Genomic DNA, 12,348 nt, shown 5'->3' on the forward strand with positions numbered 1-12,348 from the left:
CAGCTCTTTCTATGAACTTGCATCAGGGTTTCTTTCACTGCATACTAACAGGTTGCATTAAACCTCATGATACTTTCATACCAATCCTGATAACTGTAAGAAAATAACTCCCAGGATGAGCCATTTCAATAATTCTACCATTTGAGATTCAGGTCAATTTAGTCTGAATATTCTTGTTCAAATGTGAATATATGTATAAAAATGTGAGCTGCAAGACAGGTTCAAATTCATATCTTAACTAAACTAAAAATTACTATCCTGCTTATTGAATAGGCTGTCAAGCTTGCAACATTCTCAAGCAAGAGTTACTTACTACAATTTTCTTCATCTGAATTATCACTGCAGTCATTTTGGCTATCACACCGCCAGTGATCTGGAATACAGTTGTTGTTTTTACACTGGAATTCATGAGGACCACAAGTCTTTTTATCTGTAATGGAAAGAACCAGAATTTGCATTGTTGGCTTCCATAAAGATATCCCTCATGGTGTCCTTACTGCTGTGTGGATCCAGGGGACATGACATTTCCTAGGACCTCAAGTCCGTTCTTAACTGAGAAGCATTCCTAGGAAAAATTGAAGGCAAATTCTGACTAATATTTCATTGTGAGCTAATTACAAAGCAACTGATTGGACCATCCACTCAACACAAGTCAGTCAATAAAAATAAAGATCAAGATTATTGAAAACTATCCTTCTCTTTAAGATACTCCTTCTCTAAGCCATCTTCTATTTTTGCTATAAAGTAGCAGCCATAAAGAAATAGTTATTAACCAAACTGTGTAGTTGCCATCCTGTCTTCCTTCTTTAGAAGTTCTTACTCAAAATTTACCTATGGTCAGCTGATTTAATGTACAGATTACAATAGTGCCTAAGTAAAGATCTTATAAGTTCTTAAAATGCCAGTGTGTCTGAACCTCTAAATAACCCCATTGAGTATCAGGAAATGTATTAACTAGCCCTTCACTTTACAAATGCTAAGGCAGATATTCCTAGAAGTTTAAGAACTTGATGTATTTTCACTACCACTAAATGACACAGCCAATCAAAAAAACAAAAGGTGTGTGTTGACTCCTGATTTGCTGTTCTTTACAAAACATCTGTGTCCATAGGATCCAGAATAAAAATTTACATAATAAGAATTTATGCAAAGTTTAGATCCGATATTTAAAATTTTTCGTGACTAATATCCAACTGTTTATAATCTACTCCATTGCTTCTTAAACTCTAATATGTGCATACATTAATTATTGGGAATTTTGCTAACATGGAAATTGTGATTGAGTAGATCTAAAATTCTAACAAGTTCTCTAAGTGATAATATCATCTTTGATCTATGAAACACACTGAGTTAGCAAGGTCAAAGCATCAAGATGATATAAATTCAAGTACATAAAATAATAAGAGTGTTGATGTCAATGCACAATTTAAGATTTTCTTTTCACATACTTAGATCAACTCTTTTTTTGCTCAGTCATGTTAGAGATGAATAGTGAAGTGTTAAAATGATTGAGATTGCTAAAATAAATTTACTAAGGGAGAGGAGAAGCTATTTGGTGGCCATTGCTACTCTTTACTGCAAATTGCATTTTACAAAATTCAAATTTAAATAATATTGTGAAAATAAAAGTGTTTTAGGTTTAATTAAGAAAATCAGGTAATGATCATATATTGAAGATCCAGGCCACCTGCTGGGTATGGATTTTCATAAACATGATCACACTCAATCTTCATAACATTTCTAAGAAGTATTATTACATGCATTTAAGTAAATGAGATGTAAATCTTAAGAGTTTAAATGATTTCTCCAATTTTACTAAGGTCTTAGATGGCAAAGGAGGAATTTTTATCCAATTCTGCTCCAGAAACATTTTATATTTTTGTAGAAATTCTCATGATAGACCTCAATTGCACTGTTTTACTAATATGTATGTATTAGATATAGCCTAATAAATATATGCATACAGATAGAGAGAGAGGGAGAGATATTCCCCTCCCCCTCTTCCATCCTGCCTGCATACCTGCCTGTCTGGTAATGATTACTCAGAATTTAACTGTGTCACTCTGTTGAGTACTGTGTTTCATAATATATCCTTTTGCCTGTGCTATATACCTAACTTCAGATTCAAAAATTGGTCCAAAATTTACAAAAGTTCTAATGTAGCATTATTCATACCTTAATCAAGCAACATGCTAAGATATTGGAATTTAAATAACCCTTGAAGATGTTATATCTGATACTGAACTATTTAGATAGTTACTTCATTTTGGAAATTAAAACAAATTCCTCTAAAACTAATACTATAGGTAACAGTAGTTTTATTTATTCCTTGCCATGTGTTGCTTGCATTATTTAAAATATTGTTAATTTTTTAGAATAGAGGAATATAAGAAAGCAATCTGGATCAGAGAAATAGACCATTTGACTTAGTATTACTTTGTACCCAGGCAATTCTCCATGATTACAAAAGGTTAACAATCAGAACCGAGTATCAGTATAATGGGTTTTTAAGTTTTCTCCCCTAAATTGTATCATATTTTGTGTTTGAAAGATACTTACACTTACAAGTTACCGTTATAAGTTCATTACAGTTCATTGCTAAGGTTTCCATTTGGGGTGTTGCAGAAAGAGTCACATGAAAATGTTAATTGCTTTATGTAAGGTTATTTGAATTTTATGTTTCCAAGCTATTTAACTTTTTGATCCATGACACTGCTTATAAACACTACAAATATAAACTACATAAACTATATAGGTATAAACAGCAGTTCTTGAATTGGTTACACATTAAAGTCACCAAGGGAACGTTAAAAAATCCCTCTGCCCAGTCCATCTCCATAGCAATAAAATCAGATTCTCTGGGGTGGAACCCACATATCAGTATTTTTATTAAAGCAAGCTGAATGATTCCAATGAGCAGCCAATACTGAAAATCACTGAACCTCAAAACTGACTGTAGAACAGAACATATATAGTTCCAAATTGTAATACTCCAGAAAAATACTCGCAATATGTAGAGTTTTCTATTCATTCATATTGTTAAGTAAAAATGGAACAATGTTTTCATTTTTTGATATTATAAATTTGGAGAAGACAAATATAGTATTTGAAAACTTGTTTTCTTTTTTAAATATATTTTCATATGAGTTGTAGATACTCAGAAACAAATTGGATCCTCCCAGAAAGGTGGAGTAAGGGACCATCAAAAGAGAAAACTGTTTGTAATATATACTATATGGGGCTTCTTTATATGTGTACTGCCTAGTTCTCAAAAGAGAGAAAAGAATCTGGTTCTGTGATGCCTTGTGGAATAAGAACTGAGGAAGTGGACTGAGAAACAGGGGTGAAAGATAGATTTAGTTTTCTCTTTATACCAAAAGGAAGCCAAAGGAAGCTATAAACTGCTGAATTAATAACTGAATTTGGAATGTTACCACGCGATGTGTCAGACAGAGAGTTTCAATAGAGGAAGTCAACTGCGGGTCCTGGCCAGCAATGTCGGACCTTGCAATAGAAGCAAAAATTTGCAAACTACCACTTCAGGCTTAAGCTCAAAGCAAAGTTTATTAAAGCATAGATACACTTTCAGAGAGAGAGAGCAGGAATGTTTCTGGAAAGTAAAACCAGCCCACCTATACAGGCTTAGGGGCTTCCCAGGTGGCACTAGTGGGAAAGAACCCTCCTGCCAATGCAGGAGACATAAGAGATGCAGGTTCCATCCCTGTATCAAGATGATCCCCTGGAGGAGAGCATGGCAACCCACTTCAGTATTTTTGCCTGGAGAATACCATGGGCAGAGGAGCCTGGTGGGCTGCAGTTCATAGAGTCTCAGAGTCAGACATATCTGATGTGACTTAAACCACATGCATACAGGCTTCAGGTTGTTTATAAGTTGTTCTATGAGGAGGTGAAATGTAATCATGGATAAAAGATGAAATAGCTATTTGATTGACTGCCCTGATATCTGTAACTCATTCATTAATGCTCATGTACCTATCCTTGATTCACTAAGAAAAACCCATCATGGGTATGTCTGTGGGGCAGATTTTATTATAATGTTGGTATATATTAAGTCTGAGTTTACTAGAAGTTCCACGCCTATCTAGCCAGGGCATGCAATGCCCAGGGCCTTCTCTTATGTTACTGTGCTCCCTCTTTATAAGTTGCTCACCAGCCAACCAACCAGGGTTTCACAGGTTCTGGGTGAAGTCAGAGGAGGGTCTCCAGATGGTTGGGGCCTAACTGGTTGTCCCCCAAGCAAGAGTCCTCAAGCAAGATGGTGCTTAGCTGAATTATCCCCCTCTTGTTTCTTTCACCTCTGTCACTTCCTCATTGCTAATGTCTAACTACCTATTAGGATTGGCATAGGATACAACATCAATGCATATGTTTATTATATATCTATATATCCACAATAACAAAAAACTAAACTTTTACAATGGTATTAATGAAACAACAAATACCCAGGAATAAAGCTAGCGAAATTTGTGCAAGACCAAGCTGGTTTTAGAAAAGGCAGAAGAACCAGAGATCAAATTGCCAACATCCGCTGGATCTGGAAAAAGCAAGAGAGTTCCAGAGAAACATCCGTTTCTGCTTTATTGACTATGCCAAAGCCTTTGACTGTGTGGATCACAATAAACTATGGAAAATTCTGAAAGAGATGGGAATACCAGACCACTTGACCTGCCTCTTGAGAAATCTGTATGCAGGTCAGGAAGAAACAGTTAGAACTGGACATGGAACAACAGACTGGTTTCAAATAGGAAAAGGAGTACGTCAAGGATGTATATTGTCACCCTGCTTATTTAATTTCTATGCAGAGTACATCATGAGAAACGCTGGACTAGAAGAAACACAAGCTGGAATCAAGATTGCTGGGAGAAATATCAATAACCTCAGATATGCAGATGACACCATCCTTATGGCAGAAAGTGAAGGGGAACTAAAAAGTCTCTTGGTGAAAGTGAAAGAGGAGAGTGAAAAGTTGGCTTAAAGCTCAACATTCAGAAAACGAAGATCATAGCATTCGGTCCCATCACTTCATGAGAAATAGATGGGGAAACAGTGGAAACAGTGTCAGACTTTATGTTTTCGGGCTCCAAAATCACTGCAGATGTGGATTGCAGCTATGAAATTAAAAGACACTTACTCCTTGGAAGAAAAGTTATGACCAACGTAGATAGTATATTCAAAAGCAGAGACATTACTTTGCCAACTAAGGTCCGTCTAGTCAAGGCTGTGGTTTTCCTGTGGTCATGTATGGATGTGAGAATTGGACTGTGAAGAAGGCTGAGCACCGAAGAATTGATGCTTTTGAACTGTGTTGTTGGAGAAGACTCTTGAGAGTCCCTTGGACTGCAAGGAGATCCAACCAGGCCATTCTGAAGGAGATCAGCCCTGGGATTTCTTTGGAAGGAATGATGCTAAAGCTGAAACTCCAGTACTTTGGACACCTCACGTGAAGAGTTGACTCATAGGAAAAGACTCTGATGCTGGGAGGGATTGGGGGCAGGAGGAAAAGGGGATGACAGAGGATGAGATGGCTGGATGGCATCACGGACTTGATGGACGTGAGTCTGAGTGAACTGTGGGAGTTGGTGATGGACAAGGAGGCCTGGCGTGCTGAGATTCATGGGGTCCAAAGAGTCGATCATGACTGAGCGACTGAACTGAACTGATACTGAAAACCATAAAGCATTTCTGAGAGAAAGTTAATATGTCCAAGAAAATGCAGTGATATCTATATTCATTGACTAGAAGACTCAAATTGCTATAGCTTTCTCTAAATGAATTTACAGAATTAATGAAACCTTTACTAAAATTCCAGCAAGTTACTTTTGAAGGGATAGGTTATCCTAATCTAATTATTCTTAAGAAATTGATTATCATAAAATTATTTTGAATGCCAAGGATCTAGAACAATCAGCCAATACTGAAAAAAGAACAAAGCTAGAGTATTTACAGTACCTGATTTTAATTTACTTTAAAGTTACAGTATCAAGAGAGTATTAAACAAAATGAAACCAGAAATATGTCTGCACATATAGTTAACTGATTTTCAACAAAGGCTGTAAATCAATTTAATGGGAAGAGGAAAGTCTTTTTTAGCAACTATTAGTAAAATAACTGCCATCTATATGAAAAAGATAAATCTCAACCTACCATACCCATACACAAAAATGAATCTCAGTTGATCTAAGTGTAATATAAAGCTTCTAGAATATAGGAAAATATTTGCATAATCTTGTGGTAGGCAAAGATTGCTTGCTTACTAGGTCGCTTCAGTCACTTCCAACTCTTTGGGTCCCCATGGACTAGGGCCCTCCAGGCTCCTCTGTCCATGGGATTCTCCAGAAAAGAATACTTGAGTGAGTTGCCATGCCCTTCTCTGATTTCTTAGAACACATAAAATAATAATCAAAAAAATTGGTAAATTGAACTTAAGCAAAATTAAACTTTTTTATTCTCTAGAAGATATCATTAAGAAAAACGAACTGACAAACTTTTCTTCATATTAAAAAGTGAAATATTGAAATATGGAGTTTTTGTTGATCATGTTAATATTCTTCTGTAATCATCACTGTCTATCTTCCAGTTCAAAAAACATAAAGATTACAGGCAGCTGGGTAACATGCAATGATTCTTGTTACAAAAAAGTAATGTAGTCTCAGAAACACTGAAGCAAAAAGAATTATGATAACAATGAAACTGAGCCTCCGTCATGGACGCTCCTTGTTTCTTCCTTCTGACTCTAACATCATAGAGTTAGAAGTATGGGGTTAGAATTGGAGTTCACACCTTCTTTTCTATTGATAGAAAATCTTATCCACTACTGGGGGGCAGGATAACTGTCGGTTATCAAAACATAACCTCTTTATTATAGACATCGTTCTGTTCTTTCTTTAAATCAACCTAATACAGTTTTGATCTCTCACTCTAAATCTGCCTCCAGGTCTCTATTAGCATCATATAGAAATGAATATACCTATATATGCTGCCAGCAAATATTCTAAAGCTCATTGACTGGTTATGGGTTCCTCAACAGTGATGACGCAAGTTGACTCTTCCTTATGTTCTATAATAGGGAGGGTTTACTGACACATAATTTTTTGCTTGACATAAACATAGTAGATTTATAACATTATTACTGGCTTTTTTTGGGTCATTTTGAAATTACTATTTCCACCACTGGTGAAGCTATTATTCATGGACCACTGCCTCCTCTGTCACAAAGGGAAGATCTGTGACCCAAGATCTGCAAAAATAGTCTGCAAAAATAACATGTTACCAATGTTTAAAAACATTTATTTTATAACTTAAACCTAATAGATGATTCTTCTCTTTTAATATTAAAGAAGTATGAAGGAGGGCAGTGCAGGGATTGTATGGTGGCTAGATAATATCCTGAGGAACACAGATTTCTATCATTCTGCTCCATCATCCTAAGTGATGGCTACCATTTTTCTTAGTCACTTCATGGCCCAAGATGACTACTAGTGCTTGAGTCATCACACTGCAGGCCTGAAGGGGAACAGAAGGGCAAAACAAGAAGGCTTTTTAAGAAAACTCCCCCAAAATATTCATCCTGGAAGTCCCACCGAAGACTTCTGGTTACATTTCAAAGGTCAGAACTTAGTTATATGACAATATCTAGCTTCAAGGGGTGATAAGAAATGTGATGACTTACTCTGAATAACAATGCATCAACAAAAGATTTAGGCTTCTGTTTCTAAAGGGGAAATAAAAATGGGTAGATTGATGGGCAATTTAGGAGTCTCTGTCAATAAGTAAATGAGACCAATTAAAATCATTTGAGGTAATCTCCATGGCTGCTGAAAGGGAGAGGATTTCTTCTCTTTCATGATTACAAGTATTATAACCTCAAGTTTCCATGGGTCATTTAAAAACCATGTAGAGTACACCCATCTAAGACGCCAAAGTAAGTAATAATTCAAAACCGGAGGAAAAGATAAGCCTCTGACGACTCTGTGAATTCTTAAATCCAAATTGTGCCTGAAGTCAACTTTATCCACTCCTTGAAAGTGAGGCAGAAAATTTATTTCCCCACTGGTTTGTGTTGAATTTCTGTTATTTACAGACAAGAGTCCTAACTGATATAAATACCATACTATATTTTGCTTATAAATAGTATGGACTCCTAATAGTAATATTCTTTTCTGTTTGTGATGATTTACATAATTTCCAAAGTATTTCATTGGCTTATAATTACCTAGGAAATGCAGTCTCATTCTACAAGAAGTCTCAGAATTAGTCTTTATTTAAAAATGATTTGCAAACTCAGGCCTCCATGAAAATGGGAGTTGGTAAACCTTTTTTGAGCATATTCTCTACATGACAAATTTGATTATAGCATTTAGTGATATTGATTATCTAGAAAGCTCCAGGTTGCCTTGCACTGTAAAGTGTCTGGTAGATCTGAAAATTAATTTCATGTTACTTCTCATCAATCAGGGTAATATTCCTCAATGAGCACTTACATGCACAACCTGTTCTTCTAGGGGAAGTGGAAATAATATGTGAATGCACCAGCAGTTGAGAATAACAATGCCAGCTGTAGCTTGTCCCAGTGGGATTCTCCTAGTTCTGTTTCGCTTTTGAATTTTTGATTTTTTAAAACTTTTACATTAGTCTTCCAGGTAGAGAAGATAAAGGCTTTAAGTAAAACAAAGTAACAATGACATATTTTCTTTACAAAGAGGTGAATCTATAATAAGCTAGCTCTCGAGAAGCTCCAATCATAGCATTTTTAAAATTGCATTTTAATGCAATGTATGTAATTTTCAGCAAAAATTTTTTGAATGCACATTATGCAGTTTTAGAAATTATCATATTACATCCTGCAATGCCATCTATCACACTTGACAAGAATTTGTGATTTGTTTTTTAATTTAGAAATTCATATTGTAAACTTAGGGGGGTGAAGTGAGGGGAGCTCGTTCCGGTATGCATCTAAAACACACTTTTCTTTTCTTTTATTTCCAATACCCTAAAACCTTAGAGTCACAATTTATATCATTCACAATGCTTAGGAGAAACACTGCTTTTTGTGTAGAGGAAAGGGTGTATGAAAAGAAGCATGTTTTAGCAATAGCATTGTCTGGTGACCAATTTCACTTTATGCTAGCCTACCTAAAGTCTTTATTGTTATATCATCTCTTATTTTCATATGAAAAATCAATTCAGTAGAGAAGATAATGGAAAGTCATGATAACAGCATAGACTCTATTTTTAAGGACTCAAATAACAGCTGTAAGGAAGTTACTGGAAAAGGATAAAAAGAAGTAGATATTGTTGTGCCAGATGAGAGTGACCAATAGTTGTCAGTCTTAGACTCTAACCTAATTATGGGGATATATGGTAGGATGCTCTCTTGCCTCTTACATACTTAGACAATCTTTAAGATTCCCATCTTTCAGTTTTTTTTTCATTTAAAATGAATTTAATGCATATTTATATCTGATATAAACTGAAAACAAAGGTTTTGTTGTAAATTCATGGTGGGAGCAGAAGAGAAACAACACGTTGAGCTATTCAGGGTCCCTCAGATGGAGGGATATCCTCAGATTCTTGAACCCCAAAGTAATGAAGTCTTGTTCTGGTGTATGGATTTTTGAAATGCATGCTATCAGTGCCCCAGCTACAATCTTTGGTACTCATCACCCCTGTCTATGCTAATCCAATGACTTTCGTTTTTTTAAAAAAACCCTAGAATTTAGTTGCTTTACAGCATTGTGCTTCTGCTATACAATGAAGTGAATCAGCTATATGTATACACATATCCCCTCCCTATTGAACCTACTTCCCATCTACCCCTACATCACACCCCTACATCCCACCCTCTCTTTCATCACAGAGCATAACAGAGCTCCCTGTTAAACCAGTGGCTTCTAATTACAAGCATGTGGGACTCTCTGCTTGGCCCTGATCTGGAAGTGCTTTTTAGGGCACCATGCCCTTCTCTTCCTTGGAGCTGTGTTAAACAAATGACTGACAGGATCTGGTGAATAAATATCTCAGCTCTCTCATTTGTTTAGGGTAACTGATTATTCTACACTATCTTACAGAATTTCCTTGTAGAATGGATCTCATTCCTGCAATAAATTGCTCAATAATGTACTTTCTATTCCCCCTTCCCTTCCTTGGTTAACTGCCCATCATTACTGATTTGTGGAATCATTTCCCCAATAAACCACTTATATTCAAAATCTTGTGAATGCAAGTTCTAATTCTAGGAAAACTCAACATAAGAGAGGATGTACTGTGCTGTGCTTAATCGTATCTAACTCTTTGTGTCCCCATTGACTGTAGCCCGCCAGGCTCCTCTGTCCATGTGGATTCTCTCGGCAAGAATACTGAAGTGCATTGCCTTGTCCTCCTCCAGGGGATCTTCCCAACCCAGGGATCGAACCCAGGTCTCCCACATTGCAGGTGGATTCTGTACCTTCTGATCCACCAGGGAAGGGGTGATGATATATGTTGTCATTTAGTCAACAAACATGAATTAATGCCTATCATGTATTTGGCACTGTTCTGAGCTCATAGGGTTTATATTAATGAAGAAAACTGAAATAAATTCCTACCCTCATTGAATTTATATACTAATGGCCAAGTGGTGATTTGAGACTAGAAAGATAAAACAACAACGGCAACAACAACAGCAAAAACGTTGACTGGAGGGTAAAAAGTGCTATAGTGAGAAACAGAGAAGAGAATAGAGAATGTGTGTGGAAGGGGGGATTTCAAATGATGGTCTGCAAATGCTATATTAAGAAAGTGACCTTGGGCTTTCTCTGTTGGTCCAGTGGCTAAGACTCTACGCTCCCATTACAGGGGGCCAGAGTTCAATCCTTGGTCGGGGAACTAGATCCCACACACTACAACTAAAGATTCTATTAGCACAGCCAAAGAAATAAATACTTTTTTTTTTTCTTTAAAAGATAGTTTTAAAATAAAGTAATCTTGAAAATTGGCAAAGAGACAAGGATTGAACCATGTTACATCCCAGGAAGAAATAGGACCTTGAAAGAATAAGCAGGCCTGGAAAGTCCAGGAAAACAGGGAGGTGAAGGTGGCTGAAGGAGAGGAAACAGGTCAACTTCAGCAAGAGTGCTGGGAGCGATCAGGAAGACAGTCCATTGGTGCAGACAGGCACTGACGCTAATCAAGGCTTTGTACAGAACTTCTCTTGTTTCTCTTCCTTGGGTGAGAGCATCTATATTTGGCCACTTTCTTTTTGACAAATGAATTTGAAATACATTTTAAAATGTATGCCAAAATAAAGACGGAAATTTGAATGACTGCTAAATGGCTATAGCAATACAGAAACCCCAGTCTTAGAAACACCATGATGGATTCTTTGGTCTGCATATATTCTGGATAATTACCTTTTTCTCAGCTTTTGTGTCATACTTACAAAGCTTATCAGCTTACATACTTACAAAGCTTATCAGTAGCATACACTGATAAAGATATGCTAGGTACAAAAGCAAGCCAAATTCATCTCTGAAAGAAAACTGAGACTCCTACAGAATGAAATGCGTCTAGGGACAAGATTTATTGACTAGAGGTCAATAATTTGATTTACTGACTAGACTTACTGCATAAAAGTACCAAATAGGTCTATCATTTCAACCAGAATTGTATTTCCTTTTTCATAGCACCAGCATTTTTTTATTTCATTGTGGTTGGTACATCAAAATTTGGTTATACAAAGAGATTTGTAAGTAAATATTGTTATGAGCAATCTTTTAAAAGTGATATTAGTATTTTCAGACTCCAGTTTGAATTTTATGTTTTAGTTTGCAAACAACAATAGCACCTAGGATTTGTTGACTGTTTTATCTAAGTTCAAGGATAACCTTGATTCATGTGATCCACCAAGCAACTCAGAAAGGAATGTATATTGAACAACTGAGAATACTAAACCTCACATTACGATAAATTACTTGTCCCAAAGCCCACAGCTCTTAAACTGCAAAACCAGGTCTTGAATTCATATAATCTCATTAATACCTATACTATAAACCATACTGAATCCCTCCCAAAAAAAAAGTTCTCCACTGCTTCCTTCTTTTGCCACTTTATTCCAAGATCTCAGTTTTATGGACTAAATGACTAAAATTGCATACATGTCAAAAGTTGAGCTAAAGTGAACTCAAGGGAAACACAGTTGCCTTTATAAAACCCTGAAGCTGCAAAAGGTCTAACCTCAGAGGGAAAAATATTATATTTGTGTAAGGAGTGTAATTTACACTCAGAGATAAATATGGACAAAATTTCCAAGTCTTCAGTGATAAGATTTGTTATATCTGAACTGTGTGAACT

At 36.1% G+C, this 12,348-nt stretch overlaps 1 protein-coding gene across 1 annotated transcript in view; it reads right to left on the reverse strand.

The window, feature by feature from the left end:
- Positions 1-12,348, reverse strand: part of LRP1B (LDL receptor related protein 1B) — a 2,198,408-nt gene that overhangs the window by 207,143 nt on the left and 1,978,917 nt on the right. Inside the window, 1 exon segment of the mRNA XM_018062463.1 lies at positions 314-430. Coding sequence (XP_017917952.1) covers positions 314-430 — 117 coding nt within the window.

The sequence above is a fragment of the Capra hircus genome, chromosome 2 (genome assembly GCF_001704415.2).
Source record: "Capra hircus breed San Clemente chromosome 2, ASM170441v1, whole genome shotgun sequence".
NCBI lineage: Eukaryota > Metazoa > Chordata > Mammalia > Artiodactyla > Bovidae > Capra > Capra hircus.